This window comes from Anomaloglossus baeobatrachus, chromosome 11 (genome assembly GCF_048569485.1).
Source record: "Anomaloglossus baeobatrachus isolate aAnoBae1 chromosome 11, aAnoBae1.hap1, whole genome shotgun sequence".
Classification (NCBI taxonomy): Eukaryota; Metazoa; Chordata; class Amphibia; order Anura; family Aromobatidae; genus Anomaloglossus; species Anomaloglossus baeobatrachus.
The window spans coordinates 75517665-75535362 of record NC_134363.1 but is presented as its reverse complement, the minus strand read 5'-3'; the positions used below and the strand labels follow the sequence as shown (position 1 = coordinate 75535362).

Here is a 17698-nt window from a genome sequence, read left to right as displayed (position 1 = left end):
ACTTCTTGTAAAGTTATTGAACTTAATGCCAAATTACCGGATTAGGCGATGTGTGCACATTGAGTATTTGATTGCAGACATTTCTGCATCAAATCTGCATCTTCTGGCAGAAAATCCCATCAAAACCACATGCGCAGTTACAGAATACTATTAACCTCCAGATTAACCTCACTTCTCCAGGTTAATAGCATTTTCCATGTGACAGGTTATCTTTAGAAACAAGTATCTCCCTTTAGGGTTTATTCCAGAATTTAAAAGTTGAATTGTAGGGACCAATGAAGTGCAACAGATAACCCACCTGACTTTCTAATGTGATGCAAGTTTTGGTGAAAAAAAAGTCAAATAAAGGTCAGAATCACATACTTCTGTTACTGACCAAAAATATAAATGCAACACTTCTTTTTGCTCCCCTGTCTCGTGGCTAAACTCTAAAGGCCCAGTCACACACAACGACTTACCAGCGATCCCGAAAACGATGCGACCTGATAGGGATCGCAGGTAATTCGCTGGGAGGTCGCAGGTGAGATATCACACACTCAGACCTTACCAGCGATGCAGGAACGATACAGGTTGCAGTAGCGACCTGTATAACGATCTCAGCAGTCACTGTGACCCTGTCACACAGTGTCAAACACAGAGATGTGTCCTGCCCAGCAGGACATCGCCTTTGAAGAAAATGGCCTGGACCATTCTGCAACGACTAGCGACTCACAGCAGGGGCCTGATCACTGGTAGATGTCACACATAACGAGATCGCTAACGGGATCGCTACTGTGTCACAGAAATCGACTCTGCAGCAATCTCGCTAGCGATCTAGTTATGTGTGACGGTACCTTAAGATCTAAGACTTTTTCTATGTGCACAAAAGGCATTGTTCTCTCAAATATTGTTCACAAATTTATCTAAATCTGTTAGCGAACACTTCTCCTTTGTTGAAATAATCCATCCACCTCACAGATGTAAGATATACTGATTAGACACCATGATTATTGTACAGGCGGGCCTTAGACTGGCCTTAATAAACGGCCACTCTAAAATTTTCAGTTTTCTCACACAGCACAATGTCACAGATGTCGCAAGTTTTGAAGGAGCGTGCAATTGGCTGCTGACTACAAGAATGTCCACCAGAGCTGTTGCCTATGAATTGAAGGTTCATTTCTCAAGCAATCTCCAAAGGAGTTTTAGAGGATTTAGCGGTACATCCAACCGGCCTCACAACCACAGACCACGTGTAACCTCACCAGCCCAGGACCTCAACATCCAGCATCTTCACCTCTATGATTGTCTGAGACCGACCCCACAGACAGCTGCTGCGACAATAGGTTTGAATAAACCAAGAATTTCTGCACAAACTGTCAGAAACCGTCTCAGGAAAGCTCCTCTGTCATACTCATCAGAGTCTCCACCTGACTGCAGTCCATCATTGTAACTGACTTGAGTGGGCAAATGCTCCCATTCAACGTGACGTTGACTCCCAGTTTTCACTATAGAGAACAGAATGCAGACTGGCAAAAGGTGATCTCACTGGATACTGACTCATTTCTTGACCCCCATAGACCTCTCCAATACTGTAAAGCTGCACATTTTTGCATGACATTTTATTGTGGCCAGCCTAAGGCACACCTGTGCAATAATCATGCTGTCTAATAAGAATCTTAATATGTCACTCCTATTCGGAGAAGCTCTTGCTAACACAAATTTTGAACAATATTTAAGAGAATGGGGTCTTTGGTATTCATAGAAAAAGTCTTAGATCTTTGAGTTCAGCTCATGAAAAATAACAGCAAAATCAAAAGTGTTGTATTAATATTTTTGTTCAGTATGTGGAGCCAATAAAATATATGGCTTTGCGTTTTTGGTTTATTGAGCCTTTTGGTGTTGTAAGTACAGAATGTTAAAGAAGCCATGGTGGGGGCTGCAATCAGGATTGCCAACTTGGCTTTCTATTTTTTCTGGGCAGCTTATCAAAAAATCATGGACAGATACAATTTTTTACAGTTCATAATAAATCATTATGATTATAAGCAATACACGTCTACAGCCCATAATTCTGATATGAAGACTAGAAATGAGCGAACCGGTTGCGGTTCGGCTCGAGCTCGGTTCGCCGAACCGAGGTTTGGTTCAAGTTCGGTTCGGCAAACCGGTTCGGTGAACCACTCGAACCCATAGGAAACAATGGCAGGCAATCACAAACACATAAAAACACCTAGAAAACACCCTCAAAAGTGTCCAAATGGTGACAAACAACTCACAACACAACACAAACACATGGGAAAGTGACAAGGACATATACTCATGCAAAAACAAAAGAGCTGGACAAGGAAAAAGAGGAGGAGACACAGATATATGAGTATATGCAAGGGAACATCGATGCCATTACTGTGCAACTTGAGCCCTGCTCATTTTAGGCTTCCAATCTGGATAAATTGCCTGAGCTCACCACGTACGCCTTGGGGATCTTGTTGTGTCCCGCAGCCAGTGTTCTCTCGGAACGTGTCCTCAGTGCTGCTGGGGGTGTGCTGACAGATAAGCACATGCGTCTGTCCACTGACAATGTGGACATACTAACGTTCACCAAGATGAGGAAGTCATGGCTCTCAGAGGACTTTTCTTCCCCTGTGTCATCCAGGGGAGGCGAAAGGCACACGTATTTTTGAGAGTGCTTCATTCAAAGCATCTTTTTCATCTTGAAATTGGGGGTCAACTGATGCCAGTCAAGTGGGGTGTGTGTGGCCCAATTAGTGGAAATGAGGGAGACTGTGGTTGGAGTCCCCTCGCTTTTGAAAAAAGAACCAAGATGAACAAGTCATGGCTCTCAGAGGACTTTTCTTCCCCAGGCTCAGCCAGGGGAGGCGAAAGGCACGCGTATTTTTGAGAGTGCTTCATGCAAAGCATCTTTTTCATCTTGAAATTGGGGGTCAACTGATGTTAGTCAAGTGGGGTGTGTGTGGCCCAATTAGTGGAAACGAGGGAGACTGTGGTTGGAGTCCCCTCGCTTTTGAAAAAAGAACCAAGATGAACAAGTCATGGCTCTCAGAGGACTTTTCTTCCCCTGGCTCAGCCAGGTGAGGCGAAAGGCACGCGTATTTTTGAGAGTGCTTCATGCAAAGCATCTTTTTCATCTTGAAATTGGGGGTCAACTGATGCCAGTCAAGTGGGGTGTGTGTGGCCCAATTAGTGGCAACGAGGGAGACTGTGGTTGGAGTCCCCTTGATGTTTTTTACATGATTTTCAAAGTGCATGACATGCCTAAGAGGTTTAGTTTCAGCATCTCAAACTTGTTGGCTACAGAAAGGATGCCTTTACACCCTTTTTTCACCGAGGATTTTCGAGACCTTATGCCCATTGCAGTGCCCCAAGAGCCGATGGCCATTCTCCACTCCTTCTCCATGAAAGGGGTGCCCGCGCTACCACAGCAGGTCGCACACAACATCACTGATTCCTTGAGAAACTCTGTGTGTGACAGGGTGCATTTCACCACAGATACTTGGAACAGTAAGCATGGACAGGGGAGTTACATGTTGCTAATTGGGCACTGGGTAACTATGGTGAGAGATGGAGAAGGGTCTGCTGTACAAGTCTTTCCGTCCCCACGAGTTGTGTGTCAATCCTTCCTCTGTATGTACAAGTTCCTCCACTGCTTCTGCCTCATCAACCTCGTGTTGTTCCTGCACCTCAGCCCAAGCCCTGTGTGTTCAGGCCACCCTTCCTTGTAACTGCGCCTAAGGAATCCCACACACCTCCTTACTATGCTGGCAGCAGAGCTCAAGGCCATCAGGCGGTCAAATGTTTACTTTGAAATGTAGAGGAAATGTGAGACACCGCTGAGGAGTTGTGGACGGTTAGCTCTGTAGAGTGAGACCAAGTTTCATCAATAGTTGTCTCCACTCAACCAGCAGCCAGGGAATGCTGGGTGCGACAATGATGCAAAACAGTCTGCGGCCCTTCTTCAGGGCAATGTGACACATGTGCCTTGTATGGCTCACGTATTGAACCTGGTTGTCCAGCAATTTTTAAACCACTATCCCGGCCTACATGGCCTTCTGCAGAGGGCACGGTGTAACGCCTGCCTGGGTCGATACACTCAGACGGGCTGTAAAGGATAGGCTAGAGGGAAGCCACTCACCAAGCTGGACCCCCAGAACCCTGAAACCCTTTAACCCCTATACAGTGATTTTGAATGACACAGGGCCCAAGTTGATCAATACCTGTGGAAGGCTGCAGTTCCAGAGAATAGTAGTCATGCAGGGTCAAAACATTAATTGAGGAAGAGGGACAGAATGGGAGGGACAGGACTTAATCAGAAAACAAGCAGAGGTGAAATACGAATCGGCCAACGAGGTACATAAACAGCAAGCAGGAAAAATAGTCAGGTAACAAGCACACAAAATCATAAAACTGAACTGGGGGTAACAGTAACCAGAGGTTCATAGCTATGTCTGGCAGTGGTCTGCAGACAGGAGGGGCCTAAAAAAGGGTGTTGTGTCTTCCCATTGGTTGTAGCTGAATGATGGTATTTCATCTGTGAGATACTCACCACCTGCATTCAGCCATTGGTTCTGCATATGTCAAGGTAACGCATCCCAGTGGGTGACCATAACCTGCGTCCACCTGCGCCGCTGGTGTCGACTCCTCTCCCATCATCAGCACTATGCACGAAAGGAACACGTTGTCACCTTGCAACCGGAGTAGAAATTGACGTAGCGGACTCCGGTGGTGACTTAACAGCCGCGTGCGGCAATGATGCAAACATGGCTGCGGGCCTTCGTCAGGGCAATGTGACACACGTGACTTTTATGGCTCACGTTTTTAATCTGATTCTCCAGCAATTTTTAAAACAACATCCCAGCCTACATGGTCTTGTACAGCAGGCACGCTCGCTATGTGCTCACTTCCATCGTTCGCACCCAGCAGCTCAACAACTTTCATCGCTCCTGAAGTCTTAAGGTCTGGCGGTTAAACGCCTGAAATGCGATGTTCCGTCACGCAGGAATTGGAATCTGGACATGTTGCAGCGTCTGTGGCAGCACCGCAGAGCCCTGCTGAAATACGTTATGATGTATACCCTGGGCTAACTTGATCCAGAGGTGGTGCAGATCACGCTGCTGGAGTGGTGTCAGATCAAGGACCTATGCACCCTTCTACACAGTTTACAAATGTCGACGAAGATGTTTAACACTGGCGATGCCATTCTTAGCGTGACAATTTTGGTCATCTACATGATGGAGCACACTGTAAGCATTATTCAGAGTCAGGTGTTGGTACAAGAGGAAGGGGAGGAAGTAATGGAGGAGTCATATGCGGAAGGGATAACAAGATCTACAAGGTCCAGATGGTCAGCGGCACCTTGGCGGCAGTCATGGTACGGTGGGAGAGAGGGATTATCAAGGGCGCATAGTATCAGCAAAACTGTTGAGGAAGGTGCAGGAGCCCAGGAAAAAATGGAGGACGAACTGGCGATGGGCATGGAAGACTTATCAGATAAGTGAGAGCTTGGTCACATTTCGGTTGTGCGAGGTTGGGGGGAGAGGGCAGAGGAAGGAAGCATGATTCTCAACTCTCTGCCACCAACACACCAAGGACTTGGTCCTCCTGGATGCACAAGACACATGAGCGCCTTCTTGCTGCACTACCTACAACATGACCCTCGGATTGTACGAATTCCAAGTCATGCTGACTACTGGGTTGCCACACTGTTAGATCCCCGGTAGAACACAAAATTTTGCGAAATAACTCCTGCCATAGAAAGGGACGCACGTATGCAGGAGTATCAGCAGAAGGTGTTACGCAATCTTAGATCTGCTTTTCCATTAAACACCAGTGGTGCACAGAGTGAATCTCAACGCTTTGTCATGGATAGGAGGAAATGGTCTTACTTGTCCACATCTGAGGGACCGAGGGCTGGCTGCTGTGCTGAGATGGCGTTGAGTAAGGTGTCCCTGCAGAGTTGCACTTTTGGTCATATACAAACTGAGTTGAAAAAGGAGAGATGCTGATGGAAAGGGGAACAGGTGTGTTGGAAAGGGTAAAAAAGTTTGTGTCCGTGGGTTTGGTGGTTAAGCAACATTAACATTTACTGAAGAAACAACATCTGTTATGGTGGGACTGGTAGATTTGGATAAGGTGGTATATACTATGTTACCGCTATATAAAAAAATTAAGAAGAAAAGAAAGAGAAAGGTAGATATCCCAATCGCCATTTGGTGTCCACCGTGCTCACAGATAGAAAAGGAGAGGTTGGCAACTGGAAGGTTAAGTGGAGGATACAGAGCAGGTTGACTCTGAAACAAATAGTAGCCTGAACCGAGTTAGACGCCACTCGGATCTGGAGACTCAGAACCCTGTTAGCGTCACAGGGTCCACACGATTACCCAGCCCCGGAACTCCCTGTTAACAACACAGGGGCCATTGGGTACGCTGTCCGTGTGCGTAGGGGACACACCTGTGGACAGGAGGCGCATCAGCAGCAGCAGGCCTGTTTATGCCACTGGGCTGCACTAGCAGGACTGGTAGGACAGGAGCTGTTCTTAAACGTTCTGCGTTACCAACTGTGGTGGCGGCCTGCATCGATGACCTATCCCTGTCTACCTCTGGGCTAAAGTCGCAATGTGTTCAACACATGGAGGTGTGCTCTTCCGTAGCATAATAGAAGACTGGGCACTTTCTTGTTGGCTCCAGCCCCTTTTATAACCTGGGTCTGCCCCAAACCAGGGTGGACCACAATGCACCTCCTGGAGACAAAAGCAGAGTGACACGTCATGAGTGGCATAACTAGCGTCCTACTTGGAACCGCCACTTGAATGATGACCTCATGGCTGCCACGACCAAAACACCTCAACAGTCATCGTCTGACCAACAACAATGAGGGGACAAGTCATAGGGGCGGGCTTCTGCAAGCCTGTTGGGAGTGGCCTGGCCAAATTGTCAGGACACCTGATGCCCTGTGGTCTATATGGGCCCCCCACATCAGGGGCAGGGCCAAAGAGTTTATTACCGGACCTAGCCTCTGATGCAGTAAGTGCCTGAGCATGCTCAGTAGCATGAAATACAGTTTCTGAAAAAAAGACTATCCGCTTCAGCATGCTGTCTAGGCACAACACAGGACTTAGACCTGGCACGGAGTGCAAGTACCTGTGCAAAGAGGCTTTTCGCAGTAAGTGTGAAGCCCCACAGGTGTTGTGTTGGTGCATTACCTTTAGGGACTCCACGTGGAGGAAAAGTCTGGTCACACTTAGGTTGCTTCTTTATATGTATTTTCGTGACGCCACTCTCGGTATTGCGGTCAGTGGGGACCGCCACTGCAGTGTAAGGGGACACCTGGGGCTGATGTTGGGTGCAGTTAGTTTTAGTGGCGTCCCGAGAGTGAGTCAAGCCCCAGGGCCCTGTGTAAGTGTGTTGAGCCGCAGGTCGCTGAATGACTCAGGCACAGTCCAAACGAGCATGCGCTGTAGCCCAAAATGAAGACTTTGCCTCAGGAATGACACAGTCAGGCTGAGCATACTCAGTAGGCGAAACACTGGAGTTAGGCTGCGGCTGGGGTAAATCGGCACACGCATGCGCACTGGCCGCCTCTCCACACTTACACGTGGTTGAGAAATCAGCCAGCTGGACAACCCGAGGCACAGCCCTAAATGGCAGCTGATGCCTGGGCGCAACTGGAACCGCAGCAAGTTGCTTGCGTTTATGGCGGCACCAATTCGTAACAACAAATAACAGCTAAAATAACAGGTGTACTTCTTCCTGTAGATAATCTGATATGATCATTTTTTCACGGACACGACCATCGTTAACAAAAGTAGAGGAGGCACCCAAACAGCAGCTGCTTCAATGGATGTGAAGTGCGCAATAAAGTGGGCTCTCCTCCACCTCAAGTTCAATATCACAAATACTACATTCCACAGTGGTGTAAACCCAATTGCACTTGCTTCATAACTGCTCTCAAGTTTCCACCAGCACTGCTGAATAAGGGGTAACAGAGATGGTTGAGTCTGCAGAGCCGTTCAGTCACACTGTAGCCTGGGAATCAGAAGTCTGCTCTAAAGCTCCAGTGAGTACAGACAAAGAAGTTATTATTATCAGTATTATTATTATTATTATTAAGATATATTTATAGAGCACCATTGATTCCATGGTGCTGTACATGACAAGGGGATTACATACAGAATACATATACAAGTAACAATAGACAGACTGGTACAGAGGGCAGAGGACTCAGCCCTTGCGGGATTACATTGTAAAGTATTTTGTGGAGTAGACAGTAGGTGGGGTGTAGGTTGGGCAGAAGCTCCGCACCGTGGTGGTGTCATTTAATGGTTATAGGAATTTATGAACAGATGAGTTTTCAGGTTCCGTTTGAAGCTTGCTGGTGTAGCAGATAATCTGACGTGTTGAGGCAGCGAGTTACAGGAGACAGGGGAAATGATCTGCACAGATGGCCAGAATGTTTGTGAGTTGGATCCAGGCCCCGATGAAGAAGGTGCTGATCATCATGTACACCCTCATTTCCAAACCATACATCATCCTGGTGGACACAATGGGTAACATGATGAGGAGACTCAGATACCTGATTGTAACGTCAACTTTGCTATTGGGTCAGGGCAGGAAGAGGTTGTCACGGAGGACTCAGGACGAGGGGAATGAAAACACACAGGGTGATGATGAGGTTTGGACACCACTTACTGTCAAACCAAAGTGAGCCAATCGATGACGTCAGCAGTGGAGGTGGAGGAGGATGCTACTGACGACGAGTTTACATTGTGTCTTCATGGACAAAGACAAAGTACCGGAAGCAAGTCAACAACTGAATCCTCGGCCACAACTCTGCCTATGAGCATAAGTCATGTTGGCTATGCAGTTTGCATGGGCTGTAAGCCTTGCCTAGCCTGGGAATTTTTTGGACATAGCAAAGGATCACACAAGTCATGTAATCTGTAACAATCTGTAAGAAGAAGTCAAAAAATTTCAACTTTGAGTACTACCACCATGAAGTGTCACATGGATAAGATTTGATAGCATGAGGATGTATTGCTCAGCTTTAGCCACTGTCAATGCAACATGCTTATTTGCCGTTCATTGCATGCATTGTTGCAGACTACACACAAGGGGCTGCAGTTTTTTTGGAGCTGCTTTTGTCTGTTTGTTCACTATAGCAATAGCAAAACGATCTTCGGGTGTGGACTTGGAGATGCTGTCTATGAACAGAATGAAAAGATAAAGGTGTGTGTTACAGCAAGGAGCAACCGCAGAAACACTTCGTTCAATTGTGAGGGGAGTAATTTTGGAGTTTGGTGAGGTGTACCGTAACGCCAGTGAGCAGCATCCTGTGCCACAAACCAACATTCTTCCGGTGCTGTCTATACTGTTTACCATGATAGGAGCGTAAAGTCTGTATTTATGGCAAATGGACATCACAGTACCCGGGTACGGTAGGCTGTGCCCAGACAGTAATGCGTGCACGCAACACTTTGTTTTATTATGAAAACACATATCTGTTCTGGGTAGGACGACTATATAGACAATCAGACTTGCTGCCTCTACACTGTCAAATTGTCACGTACAGTTTAAATCATAGAGGGACAGCGACACATGTTTGCATTGAATGTTGCTTTTCAAGAATTGCATGACTGTGTTGCAGAGCTGTGTGGTTTGCATTCACACTGTTATCATCTGCCTTATCTGTGAGGCTTCAGCTAACAAGGGTATTCAGGGGGGTAATGTGTTTTTGTCTATGTTTAGGTAGATAACTGGGAAGCTCTTGTGATGCGCCACTAGTAAGTTGTGTTTGCACACACACACACACACACACACACACAAACACACACACAAACACACACACACAATTACTGCTGCTACGCAGAGGGCTTAGCAAGTAGTAGGCAACTGAATAGATTGTTCTATTATTTCAATTTTATGCATGGTTCTTATTGTTTGTTTTGGGAAAGTGAAACAATCATTTATGAACCCAACTGCATACAGTGCTTTTCATGCTGCGTGGTTTTGCTGCATACTGGGGAGCCCACCAAATACAAGACTTAAAATGAAGCATAAGTTGCAATGGGAATTTCACTGTGCTACAATGCGACCTAGCGGGGCTGTGCAACCACCGCCTGCCCCATTAAGTGCATCTGCGTGCTCTTCCTCCTCTGTGACTGTGGGGACAGCAGTCACACATGCTTTTTCACACTGAACTTGCACCCCGTTACCCGTAAGCGGGAGTGTTTTTGGCAGGTCGTCACTTGTTTTGTAAGTGCAAACAGATGATATTGTTGAGCTGTCAGACATCGAGAGAACCACCAATCGATGAAGGAAACATTATATCCACGCCTGCACCTTCTTCAAAGATTGGCTGGACTACCTGCAGTTAATTATTGCGTTCCACAAATGGAAAGGAGTGTAGAATGCACATGTGTTGCACCTTGCTTGGCAGCAAAGGAACAATAACTTAGTATTCCAAACAATTTTATGATGCAGAAAAAGAGTCAGCTCTTTGGGCAAACTAAATAGCGTGGCAAAAGTGGGCAGGTGGGTACAGTGGCCGTGTTCTGTGGGTACCAGGACAGTAAAGGAAGTCTCACTTTCTATCCCTCCTAATGATGAAATGCAGCAAGGAATTCCATGAGTTTGCTATAAAAATAGCGTAGCAAAATGAGCAGGAGGGTGTAATGCAGAGGTGCTGTAAATTTCTTGCCACCAGTGGGGCAGAAATGGAGTACAACAGCCACTTTTTGGATGCCACTAACTTGCAGCATTTTTTGCTATTATTATAGCTAATTAAAAATGAGCAGGAGGGTGTAATGCAGAGGTGCTGGAAATAGCTTGCCACCAGTGGGGCAGAAATGGAGTACAACAGCCACTTTTTGGATGCCACTAAGTTTACTCAGTGTTTGCTATTATAGTGGCTTAGTAACAATGAGCTTTAGGGTGCAATGCAGAGGTGCTGCAAATAGCTTGGCACCAGTGGGACACTAATGAAGTCCAAAAGCCACTTTTAGGATGCCACTAACTGGCAGCACTCTGCAATTAAAATGGCTTTGTTAAAAAGGGCAGGAGTGTACAGTGGCCGGGTTGTGGGTCAGTGTAGAGGAAAGGAAGCCTCACTTTCTATCCTTGTTAATGGTGAAATGCAGCAAGGAAGTCCCTGAGCTTAGCTACACAGACGCTGTTATCTGTAGCTGTTAAAAACTGTTTCCACGGACCTGACTGTCACCTATGGCTCTGAGCCAGCTGTAATTAGTCCTTAAAAGGGCTGAAAGAAACTTCTATCCCTATTCTGTATAGCGCTGTGTGTAGAGCGTACACAGCAGGATCGGCGACAGGAGCTACGCCAGCGGTGACTGACACCCAGACACAGAAGGCAGATAATGACGTCCAGACGGGCAGATACCCGTTTTTATAATGCAGGGATATGTGACATGGACAGCCTATGACACATGCCCTTGCTTGTCTGGCAAAAAGTCCACTTAGCTGTGTGTGTGTCTGTGATTGGCTGACATGCTGGCCCGCCCCACTACACGCGCGCTGAGGGAAGGAAGAAAAGAAAAAAAAAAATGGCAATCGCCATTATCCCAGCAGCAGTGATCTGAATGCACAGTCCCTGCACACTATACGCTGAAATTTCATAATAGTGTGAGTCATAGAGTGACTTACACTATTACAGCGAAAAGCCAGCTACTAATTAGATTGGTTTTTGGCTGATAGAACCGTTCTAGAATGTAACTCGAGCTAACGAACTTTTAGCAAAAAGCTCGAGTTCTAGTTCTATCTAGAACACCCCCCAAAATCACTCGAATCGCGAACTGGAGAACCACGAACCACGCTCAACTCTAATGAAGACCTTAGCTGCATTCACTGTAAACTGTAAAATGATAACTACGATCAAAGCAATCCTTATAGAGAGAGACATCAATAGATTTTATAAACAATAGAAAGCTAAATAGTGTTTTCTATGTTAATAGTTGCACGGGATTCTTCAGAATAGGATATAGTTGTAATTGAAGACAGAACCCAGGAACAAGAGTAAAGCAGACAGGGCTGTATTTTGCCTTCATGCTGCCCTAGGCACTTTAAGTGGTCGCGCCCCTTAGTGATAACGTAACACTGAGTTTTCGCACACGACATCTGTTTAAGGCAGATCTACTCTGTAAAACACTTTAAAAAGTATCAATGAGAAACGTAGGGCACTAACCCCCCCAATGGGGATCACCACAGGCACATCAAAACATAGCATGAGTATAAAATATTCCCACCACACCGTCCCCACTTATATACTGTGACTGTCACACTTCCCCTAATAAACTTAAACACCACTCTGTCCTCACTTATAAATTATACCCACCACACCTTCCTCAATTATGAAATATGATCTGTACATTGTGAGGAGGGAGCAGCATGATGTGAGGACAATGTCCCATGCATGCTGCCCCCTCCTCACAATGTCCCATGCATGCTGCCCCCTCCTCACACTGTCCCATGCATGCTACCCCCTCCTCACAATGTCGCATGCATGCTGCTCCCTCCTAACAATGTCCCATGCATGCTGCCCCCTCCTCACAATGTCCCATGCATGCTGCCCCCTCCTCACAATGTCCCATGCATGCTGCTCCCTCCTCACAATGTCCCATGCATGCTGCCCCCCTCCTCACAATGTCCCATGCATGCTGCCCCCTACTCACAATGTCCCATGCATGCTGCCCCCTCCTCACAATGTCCCATGCATGCTGCCCCCTCCTCACAATGTCAGATGCATGCTACCCCCTTCTCACAATGTCCCATGCATGCTGCTCCCTCCTTACAATGTCCCATGCATGCTGCTCCCTCCTCACAATGTCCCATGCATGCTGCCCCCTCCTCAAAATGTCCCATGCATGCTGCCCCCTCCTCACAATGTCCCATGCATGCTGCCCCCTCCTCACAATGTCCCATGCATGCTGCTCCCTCCTCACAATGTCCCATGCATGCTGCCCCCTCCTCACAATGTCCCATGCATGCTTCCCCCTCCTCACAATGTCCCATGCATGCTGCCCCCTCCTCACAATGTCCAATGCATGCTGCCCCCTCCTCACAATGTCCCATGCATGCTGCCCCCTCCTCACACTGTCCCATGCATGCTACCCCCTCCTCACAATGTCCCATGCATGCTGCTCCCTCCTAACAATGTCCCATGCATGCTGCCCCCTCCTCACAATGTCCCATGCATGCTGCCCCCTCCTCACAATGTCCCATGCATGCTGCCCCCTCCTCACAATGTCCCATGCATGCTACCCCCTCCTCACAATGTTCCATGCATGCTGCTCCCTCCTCACACTGTCCCATGCATGCTGCCCCCTCCTCACAATGTCCCATGCATGCTGCCCCCTCCTCACAATGTCCCATGCATGCTGCCCCCTCCTCACAATGTCCCATGCATGCTGCCCCCTCCTCACAATGTTCCATGCATGCTGCTCCCTCCTCACAATGTCCCATGCATGCTGCTCCCTCCTCACAATGTCCCATGCATGCTGCCCCCTCCTCACAATGTCCCATGCATGCTGCCCCCTCCTCACAGTGTCCCATGCATGCTGCCCCCTCCTCACAATGTCCCATGCATGCTGCCCCTCCTCACAATGTTCCATGCATGCTGCTCCCTCCTCACAATGTCCCATGCATGCTGCTCCCTCCTCACAATGTCCCATGCATGCTGCCCCCTCCTCACAATGTCCCATGCATGCTGCCCCCTCCTCACAGTGTCCCATGCATGCTGCCCCCTCCTCACAATGTCCCATGCATGCTGCCCCCTCCTCACAGTGTCCCATGCATGCTGCTCCCTCCTCACAGTGTCCCATGCATGCTGCCCCTCTCCATGAGCTCCTAATGCTGCCTTCCTCTTTTCCATAATGACACCGCCATGTTGCCCCACTCATGCTAAGACCACCACACTATTGTTTATGCTGAGACACCCTCCCCCCAAACACACACACACTACTCCACTCTTGATATTGACTCCCCTACATTGCTCCACTCCATACTGAGCCCACACATGCTGCCCCTTCTCCATAATGAGCTCCCAATGCTGCCCCCCTCTTATTCTGAGTCCTTACACTCCCCCCACCTAATCGATTTTGTCATTGCACTATCCCTCAACCCTTGTCCTCTGTCTCTAGCATCAGCCTCTATCTTCCCTCAGCATCAGCCTCTATCTTCCCTCAGCATCAGCCTCTATCTTCCCACAGCATCAGCCTCTATCTTCCCACAGCATCAGCCTCTATCTTCCCACAGCATCAGCCTCTATCTTCCCACAGCATCAGCCTCTATCTTCCCACAGCATTAGCCTCTATATTCCCTCAGCATCAGCCTCTCTCCCCCAGCCTCCCCAAGCATCAGCCTCTATCTTCCCTCAGCATCAGCCTCTCTCCCCCAGTCTCAGCCTCTGACTCCCCCCAGCCTCAGCCTGCCCCAGTCTCCGCCTCAGCCTCCCTCCAGCCTCCCCCCAGTCTCAGCCTCCCCCAGTCTCAGCCAATTTTTATCTTCTCCTGCAGGAATTTTGCAAAACATGCCCAAAGAGGGGAGTAGCTGTAGAAAAGCAGCCCTGAAGGAGCTGCCAAGCAAAGGAAGTAAACAGTAGTTGACAGATTTTTTTCTCTGATGTTTTGGCCATAACGGCCTTGTTCGCAGAGTTTACTGTCGTTGGTGGTTTAGTGTGTTGTGGGTATATGATTGCAAAAAATTCCCAAAGAAGAGTATAGCTGTCATTGGTGGTTTCGTATCCCAATGTAATGGCTAGAAACGCAACCCTAAAGGAATTTACTGTCATCTGTGGTTCAGGGTTTGATGGGTATAGCTAGGCAATCGTCCCTGGGTGAGTAAGCTCACCTTTGCTCTGTGGGAATCTTATTCATCATGAACCACTGATGACAGTGACCAGGTAACTTGCACCAAACACCTGCCAAGGGTGCTTATTGTATTGTGGCATCCCTAGCACTCTGGGTTATCTGCACTGGATTTACTGGGAGTGCAGGGATGTCTGTGACTATAGGAGGATCGTTATCTCTAAACCGATTGGCTCTTTATGTGCACAAGAACTGATAAGTGGATTAGCAAGCACATACAGGTTAAAATCACCCCGGCAGTGAATTAACCACCATGAACATCTAACAAATTGTATGTCTTTTATCTTCAGAACTTCTCATTCTCATTGACATTGATGGAAATGTGAATAGACTTTGAACAGCTGAAAACGGCAGTTTTTAAGGAAGTTTTTGCAAAAATCGAACCAAAATTTTACAACTAAATAAATATATTTCTTAAACCATATACATTCATACTAATATTGCAGGTTTAGGCCCAGTCTCAGCCTCTGCCTCCCTCCAGCCTCCCCCCAGTCTCAGCCTCCCTCCAGCCTCCCCCCAGTTTCAGCCTCTGCCTCCCTCCAGCCACCCCCCAGTCTCAGCCTCTGCCTCCCTCCAGTCTTAGCCTCTGCCTCCCTCCAGCCTCCCCCCAGTCTCAGCCTTTGCCTCCCTCCAGTCTCCCCCAAGTCTCAGCCTCTGCCTCCCTCCAGCCTCCCCCCAGTCTCAGCCTCTGCCTCCCTCTAGCCTCCCCCCAGTCTCAGCCTCTGCCTCCCTCCAGCCTCCCCCCAGTCTCAGCCTCCCTCCAGACTCAGCCTCAGCCTCCTTCCAGCCTCCCCCCAGTCTCAGCCAGCCTCTGCCTCCCACCAGCCTCCCCCCAGTCTCAGCCTCTGCCTCCCTCCAGCCTCCCCCCAGTTTCAGCCTCTGCCTCCCTCCAGCCTTCCCCCAGTCTCAGCCTCTGCCTCCCCCCAGTCTCAGCCTCTGCCTCCCTCCAGCCTCCCCCCAGTTTCAGCCCAGTCTCAGCCTCTGCCTCCCTCCAGTCTCCCCCAAGTCTCAGCCTCTGCCTCCCTCCAGCCTCCCCCCAGTTTCAGCCTCTGCCTCCCTCCAGTCTCAGCCTCTGCCTCCCTCCAGCCTCCCCCCAGTCTCAGCTTCTGCCTCCCTCCAGCCTCCTCCCAGTATCAGCCTCTGCCTCCCCCCCCCGCATGAGTAGATCTCCGGTCTGCATTAGAGACACCCCCACGCTCCTTATGAATCTTCAGCTCTGCGAGCACTTACCTGATCCAGTGCCCACCGCCATCTTCCTGGCTCACGTGAGTATCCTCTTCTGACACCGGCTTCCATCGCGTCATCCTCCGCGGCGTCCTGCTGTGAGCTCTCCATGTGACGTCCACACAGCAGTGCACGCAGCACAGAGGAAGGAGCTGATTGGCGCGTGCCTGTGACCCCGGAAGTGCAGGCGCCGGCAGTTCCGGGGTCAATCAGCTCCCTGTGCTCGGCGGCCGCAGTTTGTTTGCATTCCCGTCTTAATTGACGCGGACACAAACAAACAGAGGTGCACCTCTCCCCCCTCCCCCCTCCCCAGGTAAAAAAAAAAAAATTAAATACATTTTTTTTTGCTGCCAGAGGGTGCCGCCCCCGCAACCTGCTGCCCCAGGCACCGGACCACGGGTGCCTAATGGTAAATACGGCCCTGAAAACAGGGTCTTAAAAACAAACGAAAAATGAGCCAACAAATCTGGTAACAGCCGTGTAACTGTCTACATTAGGACACTGACAGTTCTGTGAAGCTTGTGAGCTTTTCAACGAAATCTATAAGTCTCGGAAAGCAATTTCTATTCAAAATGTCTGAATTATTCAACTTTTTTCTTTCTTTTAGGAATCATTGGGGACTGGAAAAACCATTTCACACAAAAACAAATAGAAACTATGGATAAAATTTATCAGGAGAAAATGAAAGACCTTGATGTTAAATTCAGCTGGGATGAATGTCTATAATGTGGAGTTAAGTTAAGCTAAGACCAGCTAAGCAAGAATGAAATAAAAAACAACTTCATCTTTAGCGTCTGAACGTGGTTATTAATAATTATAATATGTACAGAATATCTAAAGGCCCCTTTACACACTGAGACTTTCAGCGATCCCACCAGCGATCCCAACCTGGCCAGGATTGCTACAAAGTCTCTGGTGAGTCTCTGGTGAGCTGTCAAACAGGCAAACCTGGCCAATGACGCAACAGCGATCCGGACCTGCAGAAGGACCTAGCTAGTCAAACACTGGAAACGAGTGATGTGTCACAATATCTGTCAATCACTATTCTCTGTCAGTCGGTCTCTCCCTCTCGGTCTCTATTCTCTCTCTGTCGGTCCGTCACTATCTCTGTCCCTCTCTCACAGTCTGTCAGTCATTTTCCCCTCCTCTCTCATACTCACCGATCCCCGATCCCCGGCGCGGCGCTGCACGGCATTCACACTGCTGCGGCGGCTTTTACTATTTTGAAAAGCCGGCCGCTCATTAAACAATTTCGTATTCCCTACTTTCCCCGCCCACAGGCGCCTATGATTGGTTGCAGTGAGACACGCCCCCAGGCTGAGTGACAAGAGACTCACTGCACCCAATCACAGCAGCCGGTGGGCGTGTCACTATGGAGTATAGAAATAAATAAATAAATAATTAAAAAAACCGGCGTGCGGTCCCCCCCAATTTTAATACCAGCCAGATAAAGCCATACGGCTGAAGGCTGGTATTCTCAGGATGGGGAGCTCCACGTTATGGGGAGCCCCGCAGCCTAACAATATCAGTCAGCAGCTGCCCAGAATTGCCGCATACATTATATGTGACAGTTCTGGGACTGTGCCCGGCTCTTCCCGATTTACCCT

The 17698-nt window shown here is 48.4% G+C and overlaps 1 protein-coding gene across 1 annotated transcript in view; it reads left to right on the top strand.

The window, feature by feature from the left end:
• LOC142257080 (sulfotransferase 2B1-like) overlaps window positions 1-16891 on the top strand; it is a 152316-nt gene extending 135425 nt beyond the window's left edge. The window contains exon 7 of the mRNA XM_075329152.1: window positions 16699-16891. Coding sequence (XP_075185267.1) covers window positions 16699-16817 — 119 coding nt within the window. The 3' untranslated portion in view covers window positions 16818-16891. The remainder of the gene's footprint in view (window positions 1-16698) is intronic.
• Window positions 16892-17698: the final 807 nt, after the last annotated feature.